Genomic DNA, 20,660 nt, shown 5'->3' with positions numbered 1-20,660 from the left:
TCTACATCTAACACATGCACTCAAAAACTGAGGAACTGTTTCTGCACAAAGTGAAAAAAAATGTTGGAGAATTATCATACAGAGACAAAATTGTGTCTGAATGTTGAATCTGTGATCCCAATATTGAAATGGAGCATGACATGTATCAATTAATCTGAAATCATCAAAGAAAAAAGATCCAAAAGACTAGTGGATACAGGACAAGATTACAGATGCAAAAATGAGAGGAGAACTCGACTGCTAGATTAGATGGTAGTCAGGAAATATTTATCAGGTACCTTTGAAAGGTGAGTTTCATCAGCCTAAAAGGCACTGTTAATTGTGCACTTGATGGATTCTATTGATGAATCTTATGTCCCTTCAGTGCTTTCCAATTTTATATAGAGGCATATTTTCACAAAGCTATTTGAAGAGTAGAATTGTTACCACAGTATGTGAGGATAATGACTAGTTTGTTGCCGTGTTACAAGCTATGCGGAACTTGTACATGACCTAAAAACCCCAAAGTAAAGTACCTTTTCTCATTTCACTTACTGTGACAGAGTGACCAATTCACATACATGCAAATCATTCTTGATCCTATTGGCAATCAAACTGATTTAGTTTAAACAACAACAAACATGTCGTCTTCTGGATTATATTATGTGTTTGTTGAATTTACCTTGGAAGTTGGTCTGAAACACATGCAGCTACTGAACGCCATGAATATATCCATGCTTGTATGCAAATTTTCTGTTTAATTCCATGGTAATGTCTCGGCTGGTTTAGGTTTTCCCCAATAATGGTTTGTTGTTGGACACATCAACATTTATCTTGACGTGTGATCTATTTTCCAAGTAAAGAAAAAGATGGATTACTAGTATTATGTTTGTTGTTTGTTTGTGAGATTATGCTTGATAGATGTGTATGAAGAAGAGGAGTATTGAATGTACTTATACAGACTAAATGTTATACACACTGAATGGTATGATGCTCTCACACCCTACAGAGCAAACTAATGAGGAAATCAGGAAGCATGGCGATAGCATTGAGGATGAAATCAGACAGCTGCAAGGTGAGTATTAATTATGGTATAACCACCCTTAGGTTTGGTATAACAATTTTTAAATATTTTACTGGTTCAGATGATCCCCAAAAGTAAGAAATCACAACAAATGATCAGTATTTGCTCAGAAGCTTTTATTTGAAACTTGCATTTTATCATTTTTGTTTTTCCAGCTGAGGCATATTACGCAATGAGGTCCTAAACAGTCATGTGTAAAGAGACCTATCTGGCATTTTGTTCTTAATTGTTTTCATTCAGAGTATAGCGAAAGTGTGTGAGGCTGACTCAGCTCTCAGGCTTTTGCGACTATTTTGCAATTTTGATGGATCACTACAAACTTAGCTAGTGCCATCTCTATGAAAACAAGGGATTTATGCCCATTACATTTGATAGAATTTCACATAAGATGCAGACTCTTTTATGACATCTATGTAATTTGGCTTTTTCTTCTTTTGGTAGTCTTCTTCTTTTGATAGTCCTGCATCCTTCAGACTTGAAGATTATTACAACCGATTTTATATGAATTGAGACATATATGTGGTGATATATATCTTTATAGTACAATTGCACACTTGACACAGACATGTTTTGATATTATTTCTGTATTGATATGTTCCACAGAACTGGTTGACTGTCTCAGAAAAGAAAACAGACAATTGCAAGAAAATGTTGGTCAGCTTGAAGATCAATGTCAGGTAATTTCATACTTACTCCCTTCATGGTCAGAAATAAAATGTTTAAATTTTTGCTGTTTGTGTAGTTTTTTTTTTCTTCTCAGAAATGTATCAGTTGATTTGCAGCTTGTTATGCAGAGCAGACATACTATGAAAAAAAAAACACTTGAATAAGGCCAAAACAATTGTGTAGTGTGCTCAGTTCCCTTGCGAGCTATACACGTGCATTATGTAGTGTTTGTTTTTCATTAAGTGCTATGTACTTCCATGTTATGAGTGAATTCATAAATGTAGCATGTTTTATCTTGAACAAATATGACTTGATATTCACTTCCTTGGTCATGCTTGTGCATAAGTTTTTATATTTTTGTTTTTTTGTTAAGTTAAATACCAGTCATGCACTGACATTCCATGAGTGGATTCATGAATAATACTTCTTGTTTGATGTACGTGCAACCCCAGGCTTGTGAAAAGGTGGAGGAGTCGCTGAGACACAACTTGTCTGATGCAGAGTCCAGGCTCCACACTTCAATGGCTGTCGTTTCAACCCTAGAACAAGAAAAGTGAGTCTCTGTCAAATACATGACTGGTCTCTACACACAATTCAGAATTCTGCTTGCCCCCATTGGGGCAAGTACATGTAAGTTTGGGATGTTGCACAATATGCTTGTTGCCCTATAAAGTGAGGATGCCTCGTAATTCTTTCCTGTGACTGGCCTGCATAGAATATTTTCCTGCCAGGGGCCGTATCAGACGGGATACTAGTTATATATCCCTGAAAGAGCGCAATTAAGGAGAAACACAACGTTAGTTTGTTGATACTTGGAGGAGCATTTATTCAACGAACCATGGTAGTGGTACAAGTCACAGTTATACTGCTTATTATCATAGATGGCGCTATTGCATATCAATTCAACAACACCTTAACTGGCGTAATCACTTCTTTCCTCCTTGCAGCAATTATACAAAAATTAACAGTTTTACATACCGCAACACTTACCTAACTTCACAGTACAAACTTATAGTGACATGAGAGCAAACACAATATGAAAATCCTATAAAATATATGTTTAAGTCACCTAACAAATAAACAAAACTTTTACACTATACTTTCTCCAATTAACATCATAAATCAACACACATATACATGTACCTATGTTCATAAATGACTTACATGTAGGGTAACAAAAAACCAATATCACACCTTGTATCTTAAGAAATAACTGCTTACAATCTTCAACATGGGAACAATATGTTTTGCAAGCATCACACTGCACAAATAGCCATTTCTCGGTATCATAAAAACTACATTGTATCAACTTTCATATACAAATATACCTTACTACTGCTGCTCAAACAATTATTATAAACAAAATCTCAAAACAAAACAAATCATTGTTTTTGTTTTTGTTATCTGTGACATCACCTACTAGTGCAACCAAAAAAAATTCCAAACCTTGACAATATTGATAAGACATCTGATCGCATCGGGCAAACATGAATATAAAGTGGATTAATCATAATTGAAAGAGAAATAAAGCTGGCACCATAGGAATGGGAGAAACTGAGGTGACAGACTAAAAATATACCGACATACGTGTATCTAATAAAGAAGGCATGTGATTAGAAAAAGGGGGATGCATGAACAATTATAAAAGACATGTGTGAAACATTATACTCTGTATAAGATACAATATAAACTGACTGTTAAAATCGTACTATACAGCACTTGGGAACAATAGCACAATTCGCCTTGACTAGCATCGTACAATATCTGATAACAAACAAAACAGCTTGGTCCCAAGGACCTTATCATAAAGATTTCCCCTGTATGCCAGTAGCTAACACACATAATCTGCATGATGTCAGACAACCTAATAAAACAAATAAAAAGAAGTCTCCTTCCTTGGAGGACCTTGATATAAAGAGTTTCCCCATAGAACAAAAATATGCCTGTAGCTAGCACATATCATCAGGATGACCTATTAAACAACAAAAGAATGAATGTACATTGTATATAGTACATGTGAAACATAACATCAAATGTTTTATCAAAAATTACAGTCCTTGAAAAAAATTACTAGCTGGGGGATCGAATGAGCACCAGGCACTAGTTACTACGCAAACTGTACATGGGTTGTCACATGATAGTGTAAAACAACAAAGTTCAGACTACATTGTATGTCATTGACGAACAAAACCGGGCGGGGGGGGGGGCCTCGAGGCACTGATCTATTCGAGAACATAATCGGAGAGGTAAGGCGGGGCATGTCGGCTGCGATGGGGATATCGTCGGCTAGGTGAGGGCACACCAGGTGTCTGACAATTGTCTGGAGGAGCTGGTGGGGGTATAGGTTCATCGTGTGGGGTAGACAATTCATGTGGGATATCGGGGGGCTCCGGTGGCCGGAGGTCAGGTTGCACCGAAGTGATAGCACTGGGATGCAGAGGGGGCATGTGATCATCCGCTACTGTAGAAACCTCAGGAGGATGTGGCGGGGGCCTCGCTTGATCTGTTGCATCAACACTGGGTAGGTCGCTCACATCATCACCATCAGATTCAGGGGACCGAGAAGGTAAAGTGGGGACATCGGACGGAACCTTCAGACAGTCAGAACGGCGCACACGGTAAGATGTGGACCGAAGTTGGTTACCGACGAACCTGCGAACGTTGCACCACTCATCCTCAACACTACAAACGAGGTAGCGGGGTCGGGAATGCATCTTGGAGCGAGCCGTGCGGAGATAGACAAGATCACCAACGTGAATGGTGATGTCTGGTGAAGGGGGCGGTCGTGTGGGTGCCTTTGACTTGACACTTGGAGCATGATTAGCACGACGTCGGTTGTGTTGAGTCATGATGATATCTTGGTCTTTGATAGGGATCTGTTCACTTGTGAACTGATCACGTTGAGTCCAAAGCTCCCGAGCAGATAGGCCATTACCACGGAGCCGACTGTTGAGGCGATTTGTAGCAAAAGCAAGGGCAAGGGGGGTAACTGGGCCACCATGTGGATCATCACGGAGTAGTTCGTCTTCCAGTTCCCGTACTGCTTTTTCAGCGACAGGGTTCTTGTTGACGTTTGTGGGTTGACCAAGTTCGAGGGTAATCCCCTGTCTACGAAGCAACTCATCATTCCGGAGGGCTGCAAAGCCCGGGGCTGGATCTGTGCGCACTACAGCAAGAGGGCCCTCTAGCGGTCGTAAAGGTGGGCACAAATGGAGTAGAGCATTGCGGAGGGAGCCAGCACGTTCATCCGGGATCAGCATGCATGAGGTATACGATGTCACTGTCTCTCTGATGACGAATATGAGCTGTCGTGCACGCTTGATGACATCTGCTGCAAATGATACACCAACCACACATGGCGGATCACTTGTGGATTGGGGTGTGGCAGCATGAGGCACATTCCGAAGTGAGAGACAGCAGTGGCAACCTAGGCTTACCTGCTGAATGGCAGCATCAAGGTCCAAGGCGTAGAAATACCGAGACACCACTTGTTTGAGCTGGTGTGGGGTAGGGTGACTCAGTTGGAGATGGAGGGCAGTGAGGATGCCAGGAAGCACCCTGCGGGGAACTACAATACGCTCTTGCCGTGGCTGGAACGCGCGTTCTTGCTGGACAACAAGGAGGCCGTCACTAGCAATGGTAGCGACCTGTAGGTAACGCTTCACATCGCGAATATCCGTCAATTTCTTTGAAGGGCGGGTACCCTGCTTGAGATGGGCATGTGTACGACGGAGGTCTGCGCATTCAGATTGAATCCGTGCCCACGCATTGCGGGATGTGAATGGCATGCGTGTACGTCCAGACAGAACTTCGTCTATGGTATTGCGGTGAACAGTGGCGCCCTCCAACTGAGCAATGAAAGAGCAAATCTGACACTTGGGCTCTTGACATGGAGGAGCATTCCTACTGGCAAAATCAGCTGGTACATTCGCAGAGCCAGCTAGATGGCGAATGGATACCTGGTACCTACTCACAGTTGTTAGGAATGTAGAGACTCTGGGACTAGCAGAAAATTCTCCACGGCACAGCTTTTCATAGGCCTGAACACATGGTTTGCTGTCAGTAAGGATACAGACAGGGTGATGTGACTGAATAATGAACGGGCTGAAATGCTTGGTGGCAGTGGCGATGGACAATGCCTCCACCTCACAGGGGAGCCAGGTGACTTGGCGGCCATGCAGCTTAGCACTAAAAAAACCAGCCACAAGGGGTTTCTTATCTCTTGTCACATACATGGTGGCACCGAGGCCATGTTTCTTGACTGACCCATCTGTGACAATCCACAACTGGTCAGAGGGGCGTGGCAGAGTGATAGTCCGTGAAGACTGAATGGCGGACTGAGCCTTGGTGAATGCACCATGCAACTCATCTGTCCAGTGGATGCGGTCTTGAGACTTTAGGCCAGCAATAGAATCGTCAAGGGGGCTCACGTACGAAGCACAGCTGGGGAGCACACGAGCAAGCATCTTGTACGCGCCAATAAACGATCTCATGCCCTTCACCGTAGTAGGAGGGGAGCAGGTTGACAATGTTGTCATCCTGTGTGGACTTGCACGGAGGGTTCCTTCAGACCAGATCCACCCTAGGATAGTTGTAGTCCTGGGACAGACAGTAGTCTTGGTCGGGGACAGGTGAAGGCCATTGGCAGCTAGGGCCTGCAGTACCCGCGACCAGTTCTGCAGCAAGGATTGTGGTGTGTCGGCACCACAGTACAGATCATCTGCCAACTTGACAACAACGCCTTCAACCAACAAGTCTCCAAGCACGCGACACATCATTTCCTCCAAGGCAGTCTCAGAGCCTGGCATACCCATGGCACAACGGGTGTATACCCGGATACCTCGGAAGGGTGTAGCAACACCACAGTATTTCATGGACTCCTTTGAAAGGGGTATCTGATAGAATGCACTGGCAAGGTCTGATGCAACAATGTACTTCCACTGACCAACTTTACGCAATGTAGAATCAACATCAGGGAGCACCGAGGGCTGAGGCTTGGAATAACGACCTACATCAGCAAAGGCTGTGACTAGCCGGTGACCGCCATTGGGTTTCTTGACCAAGAAGGATGGGTTGACATATTCAACAGTGACACCAATATCCTCTGGACGAGCAAAAACACCAAGTTTCTCCAGGTCATCAAATTTATCCTGCAACTCGACAAGCTTGTCATGGGAATACAAGGGGAGCCGCCCTTTGCGTTGAGGTGGTTGGACTGGGCCCATGTTCACAACAGCCTGGAATGGTCCAGAAGCACCGTTATAACCCATGTAAGAGGAGCTAAACACACTGTCACACTTGGCATGAAGTGCCTGGAAAGCATGCCTAGTCTGTGCTGGGAGAATCCCATCTGGATCGAGAATCACTGATTCAGCAGACTGGGCAGAGGAGCCTTCCCCACGGGGCGGGGTGGGGGGCGCTGCAAGCCGACCTGTGATGGGTGGGGTAGACAGACCTGTATCCTCCATACACATGGGGCTGACCTGACACAAATGCGAATTGCGCCGAATAATACAGGGCGCCTCAGACAGATTGGGAATGCGGATCTTACCAGCGATACTCGGGACCACCTGGGGAACCGGGAAAAATTCTGGGAGGGAGGGAGTAGGAGGAGAGTCTGTGCGAGGCTCTAACACAAAGGTCTCCTCATCTGCAAACTGGGGAGGCAAGGCAAGCTCAAGGAATTCTCCTGGCCAGAGAGTCATGGTTTTAGAAGGAGCTCGGAGAACGTGGGCACGCCTAACAGCATGGCCAACTTTTGACTTCCCAGTGGAACCATAGGAGTACACAGTGCCATCATCCAATGATATCTGCCGCTTAGCTGGTCGAATAGCCACATCATTGCGCTCCATAAATGGGGTCCCAGCAAGGACCTCAACATCCAAATTCTCCACAACCAAGCCCTCAAAATGGAAAACATGACTATCACGAGACAACGTGAGACGGGTTTCACCAACGACCTCCAAGGGGGATGATCCATCGGCTTGGTGGGCAGACTGGGATGTGGGAGCCACAATACATCCTAGTGCATGTGCTGTAGAGGCCCGCATCATGTTCCCAGTTGCACCGCTGTCAACAGTGACACGAACAACATGATGATTGTAAAAAGCGTCAAAGTAAGGAGACTGACGCACCTGAACACGGAGTGTAGCAGGGGAGTCTCTGGAGTCTGGCCCAGACACCGCATCTGGGTCAACCTGAGTGTCCTGGGGTTCAATGTCATCCGCAAGCATCTCATCACTATCAAAAATCTTAGCAACCTGGCGGGCTTTAGCCATGTACTGCCTATCAGATTCTGGGAGGTAGGGGCATACACTAAGAAAGTGATTGCTGGGGCGGCCAGCCTGGAGACAGAGGGGGCATGACCTAGCAGGCTTAGCGCGAGGTCGAACACGAGATTGTGGTTGAGCGCGCCTAGGGTTAGATTGATTGCGATTGCGCGGAGGAAGGGCAGCGGCACGCATGGCCCTAGAACACTCAACTGACTCAAGGAGACTAGTGAGAGCCTGAGATATTTCAGGCTTAAGAGAAGCAAGGGTACGTGAGCGGAGCTCTGTGCCGTACCGCTGTTTGACTAGCTGGGGGAGATCAGGATGAAGCAATTGGAGCCAATGCAACACTATGAAATTTTCGATAGTTGGAGTGAGCTCTTCGTCTTCTGTAATGGTATCGCCATGGTGAGTAATACCTCCACCTGAGGTCAGCAGGTTGTCCTCTACAAAGGCAAGTATCCTTTGGTACAAGTCCTCTGGCCGTTCATCACTTTCCAACTTGATGTTAGAAAAATCAAGAAAATGGGCACCGGTAGACTGAAAACCGTAATGGAGACGAATTTTCGACCAAATGTCATTGAGGGAAGTGGAACTGCGGACTATACAGTTCCTCGCAATCACAGGACAGAAATTGGCAATCTGTCCTAGCATTAAATCAAGCATGACAGCCTTTTGCTGAGCTGTTTTGCGAGAATCTGTGGGGACAGAGCTAGTGTCATCAACAAAGCCCCGATTAGGATTTGTCTTGGTCTTTTTGGACCATGTCACTGACTCGCCTAGGAAGGGTGCAAAGTGCTGGTCGAGATTTAGGGTGTACAGGAGATTCTGTCTCCAACTCTCAAACGAGGTGATGGTTTCTATTTTACCCAAGCACCATTGCTTTGGCACTTTGGCCGTAGCACACGCCATTGTGGGTGTGTGGGACTGTACCGTACAAACAAACTAGTTGCTATTGAAGTCCTAAGTAAAAACTTACGTTTACGGTGGACTTGGCTGTTTTATTTCAGCAGAATTTCTTCCTGTGATGGGCAAGATTTAACTTAGGCTGTGGGTAGTATTCCAGCGCTGCCACCACGCAATTAAGGAGAAACACAACGTTAGTTTGTTGATACTTGGAGGAGCATTTATTCAACGAACCATGGTAGTGGTACAAGTCACAGTTATACTGCTTATTATCATAGATGGCGCTATTGCATATCAACTCAACAACACCTTAACTGGCGGAGTATGCATTGTCCCCATCTCTTAGTTTGGGGTAAACATGAGCCCGAGGGCATCATTGCCTAAAATTGATTTAAGGATTCAAAGAAATTGTCTCTCTTTCAAGTCAGACATCAGAATAATTCTTCTGTAGATGTTTAGAAAACAATCAGAGAGCTACATGGATGTATGACCTGGAGATTGACATCATACACAGCTGGCTAAAATCCCATGTGTGAAAACAACTAACTGGATATGTTCTGATAGGGACAGCTGGAGGGAGGACTACTTATTGTCAGTTTCTGTCAGCATCCTGTGGTCTTTGTGCAAAGTATGTTTTACTTACAGGCATCGTACACAAATAAGCAGAACATTTCTTTCGTAATCGTTGTTTCTATATCATGTATGAGTCTGAAAGCATAATTTCCAGCTGAAAAAAAAAAAAAAAACTACACTAAAATAAGTCACAAACTCCTATTTTTCTGTGCTTCAATTTTGCCAGAACTCAGCTGAGTGAAGGGCTAGCTCAGGCTGAGGCCAGCACTGCCACCCTCAGGGAACAGGAATCGGCCCTCAAGGAGCAGCTGTCCAGACTAGAAGGGGAGCTGTCGGCCACCCTGGAGAAGCACGAGGAGGAGGCTGAGAAGAGAAAAGAGGCCGAGAAAGAGGCGGAGAATGTCAAGGCAGAACTGGAAAGGTCAGATACAATATTGTACCTGTAGGATGGCCTGGCTTCTGGTAATGATTTCAAACAGAAGCTTTAACTCTCAATAGCTCAAAATGAAGACAATTCCACAAAAATTTCATTCTTTATGATAAGTACTTTATCATGGCTTGTCATTGGCATATGTTAAAGGAGACCTCCGGATGATTTTCTGATTTTTACATTTGAACAGTTATAAATTAGTTATACTGAGGACAGAGTTTCAGAATTTGTGATAATTGGGAAGAAGAATAAGCATATTTTCAAAATTTAGAACAAATTGCAATGAGCAAGGATGATGACTTGGCAGAGTCACCATAAGAATGCATGAGTTGGGGCTCAAGGAAGCAGAACAAAAGTAGAAGGCATGCATAGATTATACACAGGTGAACTTGCAAGCAAGCGGTATTGTAATGAAGTTACACTGCTACATTTCTGAAATATGTGAACCTCCTATGTCATCATCCTTGTTCAGTGTAATTTGTTTAAGGTTTTTCAAAGTATTGTTTCTCTGCTCAAGAACCACAATAAATTCCATAAAGCTATACATGGAGTTGTCGATTTATGTACTACATGATGTGAAATTATGAAAATCGTCTGGAATGTCCCTTTAAGGGTAATATCATTCCCCTGCTTTCTGAAAAAGGTAGGTCAAGTGATCTTTCATAATGCTTAAAGAATGAAAATTTGTTGAATTCTTTTTATATGTTCTTCAGATGGTTGTCCAGTGGTGATGTCACAAGCTGTTGCCATAAAAAATCTTGACAAGATTTAAAACTTTCGAATTTATTGTCTGATATTTGTGAAACTTCACTTTTGTGTTCTGAATATATTGCACTGCATTCACTTATTCCCACAAATATATTTGGATATCACTCCCCTTTAGAGCATATCTTCCAGATGTACAAGTCCAGGAATACCTTCTCCTAAACACATTGACTTGTTATCTTAAATCAATGTGATGATGTTGGGAGGCCTTTTTAGCCACAACTAACCAACCTCCTTTGAACTTTGCATACTGGTACACATTTGTAAATGCATGATCCTGCATTTAAAGTTGTCCTTTCTTTAATTCAATCTTTGTCACAGGACCGAGTCTAGTACCACAGAGAGTCTGCGGCAGATGAGTGACAAGTACCAGTCCCTTGAGGCAATCCTGGCCCAGACTGAGGCAGACCTGGCCTGGGAGGGGGACACCCACAAGACCCAGCTGGCTGCGGCCGAAGCCATTAGCCAACAGAGGGCAGCAGAGTGTGAGGCGCTGCAGATCCAGAACAAAGATCTCATCCACGCCTACAACATGGAGAAGGTAGACATTTTTACTTTTCAAAATTCCTTTGTCGATCAGAGAATCAATACTATATGACTCAAAAAAAGCAAAAAATGAAATCTACCCTCTACATCAGTAAAGTCTGATCCGTCTGAGATCATGGTACGTAGTTGAATATATTTGTCTAAAAAAAACAAAAAAACAACTTATCCCATGTTCACTTAGTCAACAAGCTAGCTGTGTATGTACGAAAATTTTCATAGAGAAGCAGTTAGCAGGGCTCAATTAGGAGGGCTAAAACAAGGCCACATTTTCCCAGTGGAAAAAAAAAAGAGGCTTACCCAGAGATTTTAGGCTAATTGCAGGAGACCTGCATGGAAACAACTTAAAATGATTAAAAAAATAATCTGACATCTGTAATTCCATCACACTTATTCAGCGATGTATTTGTGAAGAGTTTGTCATCCTTTTTTATTTGAAATCTGTTAGTTTTCTTCCTGATCAAGACTTTAAAAAAGATGAAGAAAATAAACATGCTTTGAATGGATTCCACATTTATTTATGTGTGCAGGAACAGTCCGACTTGCTGCAGCAACAGGTGGATGATTTGAAGAAGGACAAGGAGGAGATGGAACGGATTGAACAAAGAGTGAAGACACAGGAAGAGAATGTGAGAATTGTCATCACATGTATCCCTCCCTCTCTCTCTCTTTTCCCTTCCCTCCATCCAAGTGTTATATTGTCTTCTCCCCATGTCAATATTCTCCCTTTTCTGTAATTTTTCTCAGTACACATTCTTAAGGTTAGAAGCAATATGTATGCAGCCATGGCACGAAGCGTGTTGTCAATATGCGTGCAGAGATAATTAAATCATAATGACGAGATTGTAATGATGATGTTCATTGTGGAGGTGGTGATAATGATATAATAACAGTGTTGAGAATGGTGATAATCATAGTTATTATTACAGTGCTTAAAGGGTGTGTACAGTTCTGGTTGAGGTGAGGATTTAGCTTTTAATGTTTTGCAAGATATTCAGAAACCACTCTATGAGATGTCAAAGAGCATGCAATTCCATGGGGGTATCAAAAGTTTATTTGATGAAAATCGGTTTTGAAATGGCTGAGATATCCAAAAACAAGGTGAAACAAAGAGATCCTAATAAAGTTGTGGCATGTCGCCTTTTATTATTATCACTTTTTGGGATATCTCAGCTATTTGAAAACCAATTTTCATCAAATAGATGTTGAACCCTTCTTAGAATTACATGCTCTTTCATATTTCATAAGAGGTTTCTCATTATCTCTCTTAGGAATGTGCAAAACATGAATCCCCACCTCAACCAGTACTGTACAGTCCCTTTAACAATTCTTGTTCCTTAATTCTTTGGTCTGTTAATTACTTTCAATCGCTGTCCTTATACTGTGAAATCTATAGAAACCACCCTATTAAGTGTCATTCAGACTGTTTTGAAAGCTGATGAAACAATGAGAATATCTGCAAGTTGCATGATCATCATAGTCAAGTTCTTACCATGCCCAACTAAAGTGCTTTGGTCCTGGGCCAATAGTTGTGAATGTATATAACTGAATCTTTCCCCTTCCCCATCCCTGGGCCGCTGCAGTGGGGTGAGATGAGAGCAACTCGCCTGGAGCTAATGGAGCGTTTAGAGGAGCTGGAGAGAGAGAAGCATGAGGCGGAGGAAGAGACCAGAACCCTGGAGCAACGCCACCATGAGCAACAGCTCCTCTTTCAGACGGAGAAGACACAGCTGTCTGCTGCCCTCAGTGTTGAGAAGGTCAGTGCTTTGTCTCTAAAATGGGAGTGTTTGTAGTTTGTCATGTTTTATCTAGCAGAGGGATTCTTGCTTTCATTTATGTGTGTGTGTGTGTTTGTGTGTGTTGCTATGCAAAGTTTATAGGCTTCATCATTTTCAGAATCTGATCATTCACATCAAATTAATCTCACCACAGAAAGCCGCAATTCCAACTTGAAATACCCAATTGTTTGTCAATGGCAGATGACAGATAAACACATTCTTTGCTTTTTCCTTAATTTTCTTTTGCTGCTGAGAGACAAAAGAGTCTACTCTACAAGGAAAATTTGACAATGGTAACACAACTTTAATGTGATGATAGTTCTGTATCATATGCTGTCATTTTAGCAGCAGGTGATTCTATTTCTCTTTGAGACACCCTTATGATGCCCCGCAAAGAGACTGTGATCTGTAACTTTTTGACAACTATGGTACTTGATACATGTTTGTGTTTTTCATAAAAGTATCAATGGACATAAAATTGACAAACAGCATTTAATTTAGCATCTCCATAGATTCTTTTTAATTCTGGTGAGTAAAGCTTCAGTTATCCAATGTTATTTGAAATACTAATACCGTAAAAAGCTGTTTTCCTGAGGGTGTAATATTTGCGAATTTCACGAATCACTGTTGGGCTGCACACACAAATATTGCAAACAACAGGCATTTGCATTTAGTTTTACAATAGCCTTAGTGTCAATCCTGACAACAACATCTCGCAAAAAAAGTTTGTGACCTCCTCATTTGCGAAAGTATCTGTCTGCAAAAATAACAGCTTTTACAGTAATGATGGTAGATTATGGATGGATCAACCACCTCTTTTATCTCTTTTTGTCCCACAGGAACAGGTGGACTACCTGCAGAGGCAGCTGGAGGAACTTGGCCGTGAGATGGAGGATGAGATGGAGGAAGTCTGTGGTCTGAATGACAAGCTGAAGAGACAGGAGGATCAGGTGAGGCCCAGTGGGAGACAAAAGGTTTAATGATCCTGTAAAGGTCTTATATCCCTTTTGCAAATATCACAAAATTTTGCATGGCTGAAGAACATTGTCTCCCAGCATCATGTATAAAATCTTACAGTAATACACCTCAGATTTTTTTTTTTCCAAGTATTGGAAAACTAAATCAATGTCACTGGAAAGTACACTCCCTTTTTGTACTTAGATTAATGCTTGAAATTTGTTTAGGGTGTAAATAAAGTCACTGGAAATCTATTTTTTTAATTTTGTTTCCCACTCCATCATAACAATGTTTCCACCTTCATTATTCCGAGGAAAGGTCTCAATTACTTATCTCTACAATATAACAGCTTATGAAAGGAATTTGATTTTCAGGGTCACAAAAGAGACACACGAACTTTAAGATATTAGGTTCTTAAAAGGTAAATGCCATCCTGATATTACAATCCTTTTATATGAAAACAGAACATCCAGAGGAACAGATCAGTGAAATTTTGGGATAAAGAATAAAGAAACAAAAAAATTATGGCCTGTTAGAGTTTAGAGAGTAAGACAAATTGACAACTATGTACAATGTACGTGTCAAGCAGCTCTCCATTTGGTTATTCACAAAAAAAATATCGCTAAATTCCATTTTTCATAAAGGGGATCAAATGAAAGTTTGAAATTCAGTTAATGAGTGGTTATATTTTGACAAATAATAAAATGTAGTTGATAGACAGATATGTCTTATTTCATGTCTATTACTGTATAAGCTGTTATTTTCGCGTACAGATATTTTCGCGAATGACGAGGTGGCAGACATTTTCGCGAGATGTTGTTTTCGTGTATTGACAATGAAGCTATTGTAAATGCACTATTACCCTAGCCCATAGGTACATTTTCACATGTTCTTGAATTCGCGGCCCAACTGTGATTCATGAAATTTGCGAAAATAACAGCTTATACAGTATATCTCCCTGATCATTTTTCATCCATGTTTGGTACATAGATTGAAGCCATGCAATCAGAGAAGGACAAATTGCAGACAAAGTGTGACACACTCTCAGAGGAGAAGGTGAAGACGCAGCAAGCTCTCAGGGACTCTGAAGCAACCAGGGAGAGTGACAGGCGGACTTTTGACCTGGACAAGAAGACACTGCAGACGGAGCTTAGCAGAGAGCAGGTACAAAGCATTCTGGTTTGATGTTTGATGTATGTCACTAATGCTGGCATTGAGTTGATGACATTGGTACCCGTTGCATACAGTTCAGATTTGTTTTTATATTTCTTTATTTCTTTTTGTTTATTTGGTGAGTTATGCAGTTATTCATCCAGTAATTAATATAATTTATTCATTCACTATTCTATTCACTCTTTCATTCTGTCATTCATCCATCCATCCATCCAGCATCCATCCAACTATCTTCTGCTATCTAACTTCTGCTAGTTCAACGGGGTAATCCATCATGAGAGTAAAGGTTGTCTTGCATTTTGTCCTTTTAGATGTAGACATATATGTACTTTTGATTTGTGTGAAATGAAACCAAATCCGATGGTGGTTTTGTCTGAATGTTTTCCTTTTATAGAAGAAGGACAAGACAATTTGATGTACATTAATAAATGCCTTGATATCATCTTAACCTTTTTCTGCTTGGGTATTTGTCTGTCTGTTTTCAGGAGAAAGTTGAGAGCCTGGAGACACAGCTGAGAGAGTTGACTGCAGACCTTGAGGATTTGAGCAGCATTGAGAGCAGGATCAGCCAGCAGGAGGGAACTGTGAGTAATAGCTTGCGATACGCCCTGCTTCACTCTACCCCTAATTACCATACACGAGGACTTAGTGCTCTGTAAGAAATATATCAGTGCTGTAAACGTGGAATATTGCACAACGTGGGAATGTGCACTCAGCTGAGACATTGTTAAAAGAGTAACACACGCAGTACTCTCATCTGCAAAATCACTATCTCATGTTTTATTGTGAACTTCAAAGTTTACTAAAGTTGGCCCAGATTAAAAAGCAATGAGTACGTGATAGCTTCCACTTTTACAGCATATAAATGAGGGCAAATATGTGAATGCATTTGTATTTGTAACAGCACTCACAGATAATTTTTTTTTTTTTTTTTGAGGAAACTGTCAAAGGTCATATGGACTTTGAAAGATGTTTATGTAATCATATTACACATACATACACAATATACAAAGAATTAGTATTGCAAATCAATCAAATCATAAGTACAGATCATCTGTATCATGCAAAACTAAAGGCTATGAAGTTCTAAACAGTCAGTATATGACCTGCATATGCCTCATAAGCTTATATTTCTTTATTAATCAACTACTGCTGAGATAATATCTATGTAATGTGGAAGACGCTTCTCTTATATCCTTGTTGATGAACAAGTAAGTTGATAAAGCTGCTGATGATCAGATTGAATAGGACTTCGTTAATCATTTGATGCCACTCTCCTTGAGCTCACATAAAAGTTGCATCACCCCCCCTTTTTTTTCAATCCACCCAAGGTGGAGGACATCAAGCTAGAAAAAGATAGACTCCAGGCAGCCCTGAAAGTCTCCGAGAGCAGACAGAGCAGTGCAGAGCAGGCCCTTGCACTGGCACAATCTGAGAAAAAGACTGTTGAGGCAAGTGTAGAGGAGCAGAGGGAGGTGGCTGATAGTCTCCGCCAGAGGCTGAAGGACAGCGAGAAGGGCAAGGAGAGTCTAACCCGGCAGGTGGAGCTTATGGAAGCAGCCAAGAAGAAGCTGAGTGCTGACTTGCTGGCAGGCCAGCAGCAGATAAACAGGTGTGCAGTGTGAATGGTTTGAATTATAAATGCAGTATATTTCCACCATTTTTTTTTTTTACATGCAAATCTATTGCTACACATTCTTGCACACACATTCTTGTACAATGTATGTCCACGTACAATATATCTATCTTGTTTGATGCATGTTTCAGGCAAAGTTTGCATTATGGAATGTTTGGTTGGTTGGAAATTATCTGATAGCTGATAGGAATTGAAGCAGTTGGAGTTAGATTGTTTTGATACAAGTTTGAATCATTTTGTTTCACATTTTTATTAAGTCTTTCCTGTTCTTTGAGAGATAAGCTGGGATATGTTGCTGCTTACACTTTGATCATATTAAGTCAATTAAAGACAAATGTTTTCAGAGCCTCATATGTTCGTATGATTAGCTACTTCAGAATATGTGTAATGCTCACAATATAAGTTCATGACCTATCAATAACTGCTTCTATTTCTCTTTTGAAAGAAAAATTATTACTATATATGTCCCCCACACTTCTTATTCTCCAATTGCCATCAATATTTCCCGTCCAAGCAGGCTCGAATGTGATGCCGCCTCAGCCAAAAAGGAGAGCGCTGCCTTGAGGGAGCGGCTCCAGAGTTGCGAGACGGAGTGGGCGGCCCTCAAGCAAGATCTGGAGGAGGCGTGTCTGCACCAGCGACAGGAGTTTGGCCGCCGCCTGGTGGACACCCAGACCAGGCTCTCCCAGAAAGAGGCTGAGCTGGACCGGACCCGGGAGGACCACGAGGCCAAGGTGGGCCAGATGCGGGCCCGGCTGGAGGAACGGATCCAGGAACTGGAGGAGAGGGCCTTCAAGTTGCAGGAAAATGCAGAGTGAGTCGGAAATGAGTGTGCAGTAGCTGTAGCTCTGTTTGCCAATCTTCTCCTCAAATACATCTTAGCTATCATCTCTAGACAGTATTTGTTAAAACAGCAAAGTTTTACAGGAGGTAATTTGCAACTGTTTCTCTGTTCACATATTGCTTAATAATTATTCTGTTTCTGTAACAACTTATGCAGAGGATGCAGTAAAATCATTACTGCCTTAACATATATGCATTTTGGATATGCCCTTTTACCTTCTAATATACATAGTAATATGCATAGGAATATACAGAGTAAAATATGTTATAAGAGAAGTAATATATTTCAATTAATGATAGAGATTGTTTAGGTGTTCATATCTTTAAAGTCATTTGACAGTTACTGAAGAAGTGAAAAGAAGTGAAGTGAAAACATTTAGCGCATTTCTGTTTTTAATGGATTTACATAGCACAAAATGCTTACAAATGTTAAAACAACAAAATATTCTGTGTTTATGACAGTCCTTTTTCTGTTGGTATGACAAATAGTGATTGTATGTTTTGTCAATGATTCTAATCTTTCAGCAATCACCAGTGCGTTGATGAGGAGACGCTGCTAATGCTGAAGGACGACGCTGAGAGGTAATGAACTTCAAACTATTCTACCCAACTGTTCTCTGCAGTGAGATATTATTACCTCTAAGGCTTTTCATTTATAGTAATTCCCAACCCTCTATACCATCTCCCCACTCCTCTTGCCCCACCAACAGAAACCTTTGCTTTCCTTGAATATTGTTAATTGAGTAGCCTAAGAGTTTTAGGGCATTTCAACTTTTCATTGTACACCTTGTCACAAGTATTCACACCTTATTTCCTTCTTCATTGAGCAGAATTAAAGAGGGTGCTTTATAGTAATAAGCAATGAGCTTGTTTTGTTAAAATGTCATATCTGCATTTTGTATGAAACTCTTAGATTGAGTACCAGTAGCTATCAGTAAGGTAGGATTTTTTGCAGGGTGTGGGTAATTTATGAAACTAAGAAGTGAGTTTATTAGTGATAGTTCCATTGGCCATTGCTTGGGGACACAAGATTAATGGAAATGGAACAGTTTGGTAACACCTTGTTTTCTTCCAAATAGCTTTGAGTACATATGACCACTGCTATTGAATGTCTGCAGCTCAATTCCATGGCTTGTTTTACTTATGACTCATGTTTGTTTAACATATTTTTCAGCTGGAAGACAAGGTTTGAGGAACTCATGGAAAAGATAGCTCCTTTTCAGGTAAGTTTGTAGATTTACTTCCTAGTAAACCGTCATATTCTACTGTCAAATCATTATATTTTCTCATTGTATTGTAATATATCATTGTCAGCATTTTCAATTTCAATTTCAATTGGGTAATGATGAAAATGTGAAATATTAGCCAGAACAGTATATCGACATACAGTATTGCAATTTCAGAACATATGCTATCATGGTTGCTGTGTGATGTTTTATGACTGATAATCAACAAATCGGGCCATAGCAGTATCCATTGATTCTCTGTGTGAGAGTGACTCGCATGCAGCTTGTTGGTAAATATGATTGCTAGGGCATGATCTGTCATCATGTGATGTTTCACCTGCCCACGACTGAATGGGCGGACTCTCCATGAATAAGAGTCGTATGCATACAATCGAAATCATTTTACTCGTTTGTTCTCAAAATACGTAACAACTCATCATCCTGGTAAATTGCGTCAGCTAGACAAGTTTCTAGGTAGACCCCGTCGATGTATTGCAACCAAATTCCAAATGGTGGGAGATCCCGAAATATTTAGACGCCTGTTTGACTTTATATACACCTACTAGAAATTTGAAGTCATCTAGTGATCCGCTTCGTCTCACATACTCTGTTACTCGCACCTTAGCCGGTGATAGGACATTTACTGTGTCTGCTTCAAAGCACTGGAACAATTTACCACTTACCGTTAGACAGTCTCCATCAGTCAGTGTGTTCAAAAAAGCCTTGAAAACACATCTTTTCAGTAGCAACTAGTTCGTAGCTGTATATATAACATTTATCCAATTATACATACTGTCGTACATGTTTTGAATTGATTGTAAGCGCTTTGGGCCTTGTGGGAAAAGCGCACTATAAATAATAGTAATAGTAATAGTAGTAATAGATTAATTTCAAGCCCTTCTGAGAACTATGTTTTGCCCTTGACCCCCATCCCCTTCTGTACAACCAGGATCAGCTAGACCAGTTTGAGGCCGAGCGGAGACTGCTGCTCAGCCGCAACGATGCGGCCGAGAGCGAGGTCAGCAAGCTGAGCCGGGACTACGCCAAGCTCCTCGGCCACCAGAACCAGAAGCAGAAGATCCACCACATCATGAAGATTAAGGAGGAGAACATCGACCTCAAAAAGGTAGAGACACTCTTGGACCAATCCCTCTGTCACTCTAACCTAATCAGTTATCAAGCAACATTGTTTTGAGAGTTGCCCTAAAACACACTAGTCTATGCAAAATGTATTGTACATAGCAGGCATTATATTTTCATATCAATATTGACATTCAAATTCAAAGTCACTTAAATGTTTGCAGCACCATCATAATTCCCATAAGAAAGTGTTGATGATTGCACTGGTAATAATGATTGGTCATCCCAATGATGATAATGTAAAGGGTTATGGTAGTAGTGGTGATGATAATGACAGTATAATAATGATGTCGATGGTATTCGTTATAGTAATGATGATATGGTGATGATGATGGTGATAGCGATGATATCTACATTGCCGATAGCTTCAATCATAGGATCGATAATAAGAATGATGATAAAATTACATTTAATTGATGTCAGTGATGATATCCTAGGGTTGTCTATCATAGAAGATGCTGTGATAATGACAATGAAGATAATGACAACTCCATACACTGTTCCCATCTCTCCCATGTCCTGTGATGCAGGAGGTTGCCAAGCTACGAGAGGAGACCACCAAGCAGACCCGTTCCATCCGCCAGTTGAAGGACAAGTTGGACAGAGCGGAAGGACGCAGGAAGTTTGACCCGTCCACTGCCTTCAGCCACGGGAAGGAGAACAAGACACCGCTTGCTCAGAGGAACATCTAA

General features: G+C 41.5%; 1 protein-coding gene across 1 annotated transcript in view; it reads left to right on the top strand.

Annotated features, from left to right (window-relative positions):
* Nucleotides 1-20,660, top strand: part of LOC139721631 (uncharacterized) — a 32,470-nt gene extending 11,810 nt beyond the window's left edge. The window contains exons 8-23 of the mRNA XM_071632962.1: nucleotides 989-1,054; nucleotides 1,667-1,740; nucleotides 2,182-2,282; nucleotides 9,704-9,898; nucleotides 10,994-11,213; nucleotides 11,746-11,844; nucleotides 12,799-12,972; nucleotides 13,833-13,943; nucleotides 14,941-15,114; nucleotides 15,609-15,707; nucleotides 16,455-16,735; nucleotides 17,277-17,573; nucleotides 18,128-18,184; nucleotides 18,777-18,825; nucleotides 19,778-19,954; nucleotides 20,499-20,660. Of these exons, the coding sequence (XP_071489063.1) occupies nucleotides 989-1,054; nucleotides 1,667-1,740; nucleotides 2,182-2,282; nucleotides 9,704-9,898; nucleotides 10,994-11,213; nucleotides 11,746-11,844; nucleotides 12,799-12,972; nucleotides 13,833-13,943; nucleotides 14,941-15,114; nucleotides 15,609-15,707; nucleotides 16,455-16,735; nucleotides 17,277-17,573; nucleotides 18,128-18,184; nucleotides 18,777-18,825; nucleotides 19,778-19,954; nucleotides 20,499-20,660 (2,336 nt within the window). The remainder of the gene's footprint in view (nucleotides 1-988; nucleotides 1,055-1,666; nucleotides 1,741-2,181; nucleotides 2,283-9,703; nucleotides 9,899-10,993; nucleotides 11,214-11,745; nucleotides 11,845-12,798; nucleotides 12,973-13,832; nucleotides 13,944-14,940; nucleotides 15,115-15,608; nucleotides 15,708-16,454; nucleotides 16,736-17,276; nucleotides 17,574-18,127; nucleotides 18,185-18,776; nucleotides 18,826-19,777; nucleotides 19,955-20,498) is intronic.

Source organism: Diadema antillarum, unplaced genomic scaffold (assembly GCF_040938485.1).
Source record: "Diadema antillarum isolate AM-2024a unplaced genomic scaffold, OU_Dant_1.0 scf00000146, whole genome shotgun sequence".
NCBI lineage: Eukaryota > Metazoa > Echinodermata > Echinoidea > Diadematoida > Diadematidae > Diadema > Diadema antillarum.
The sequence above is the reverse complement of the archived record's forward strand: the minus strand, read 5'-3'. Positions and strand labels throughout refer to the sequence as shown.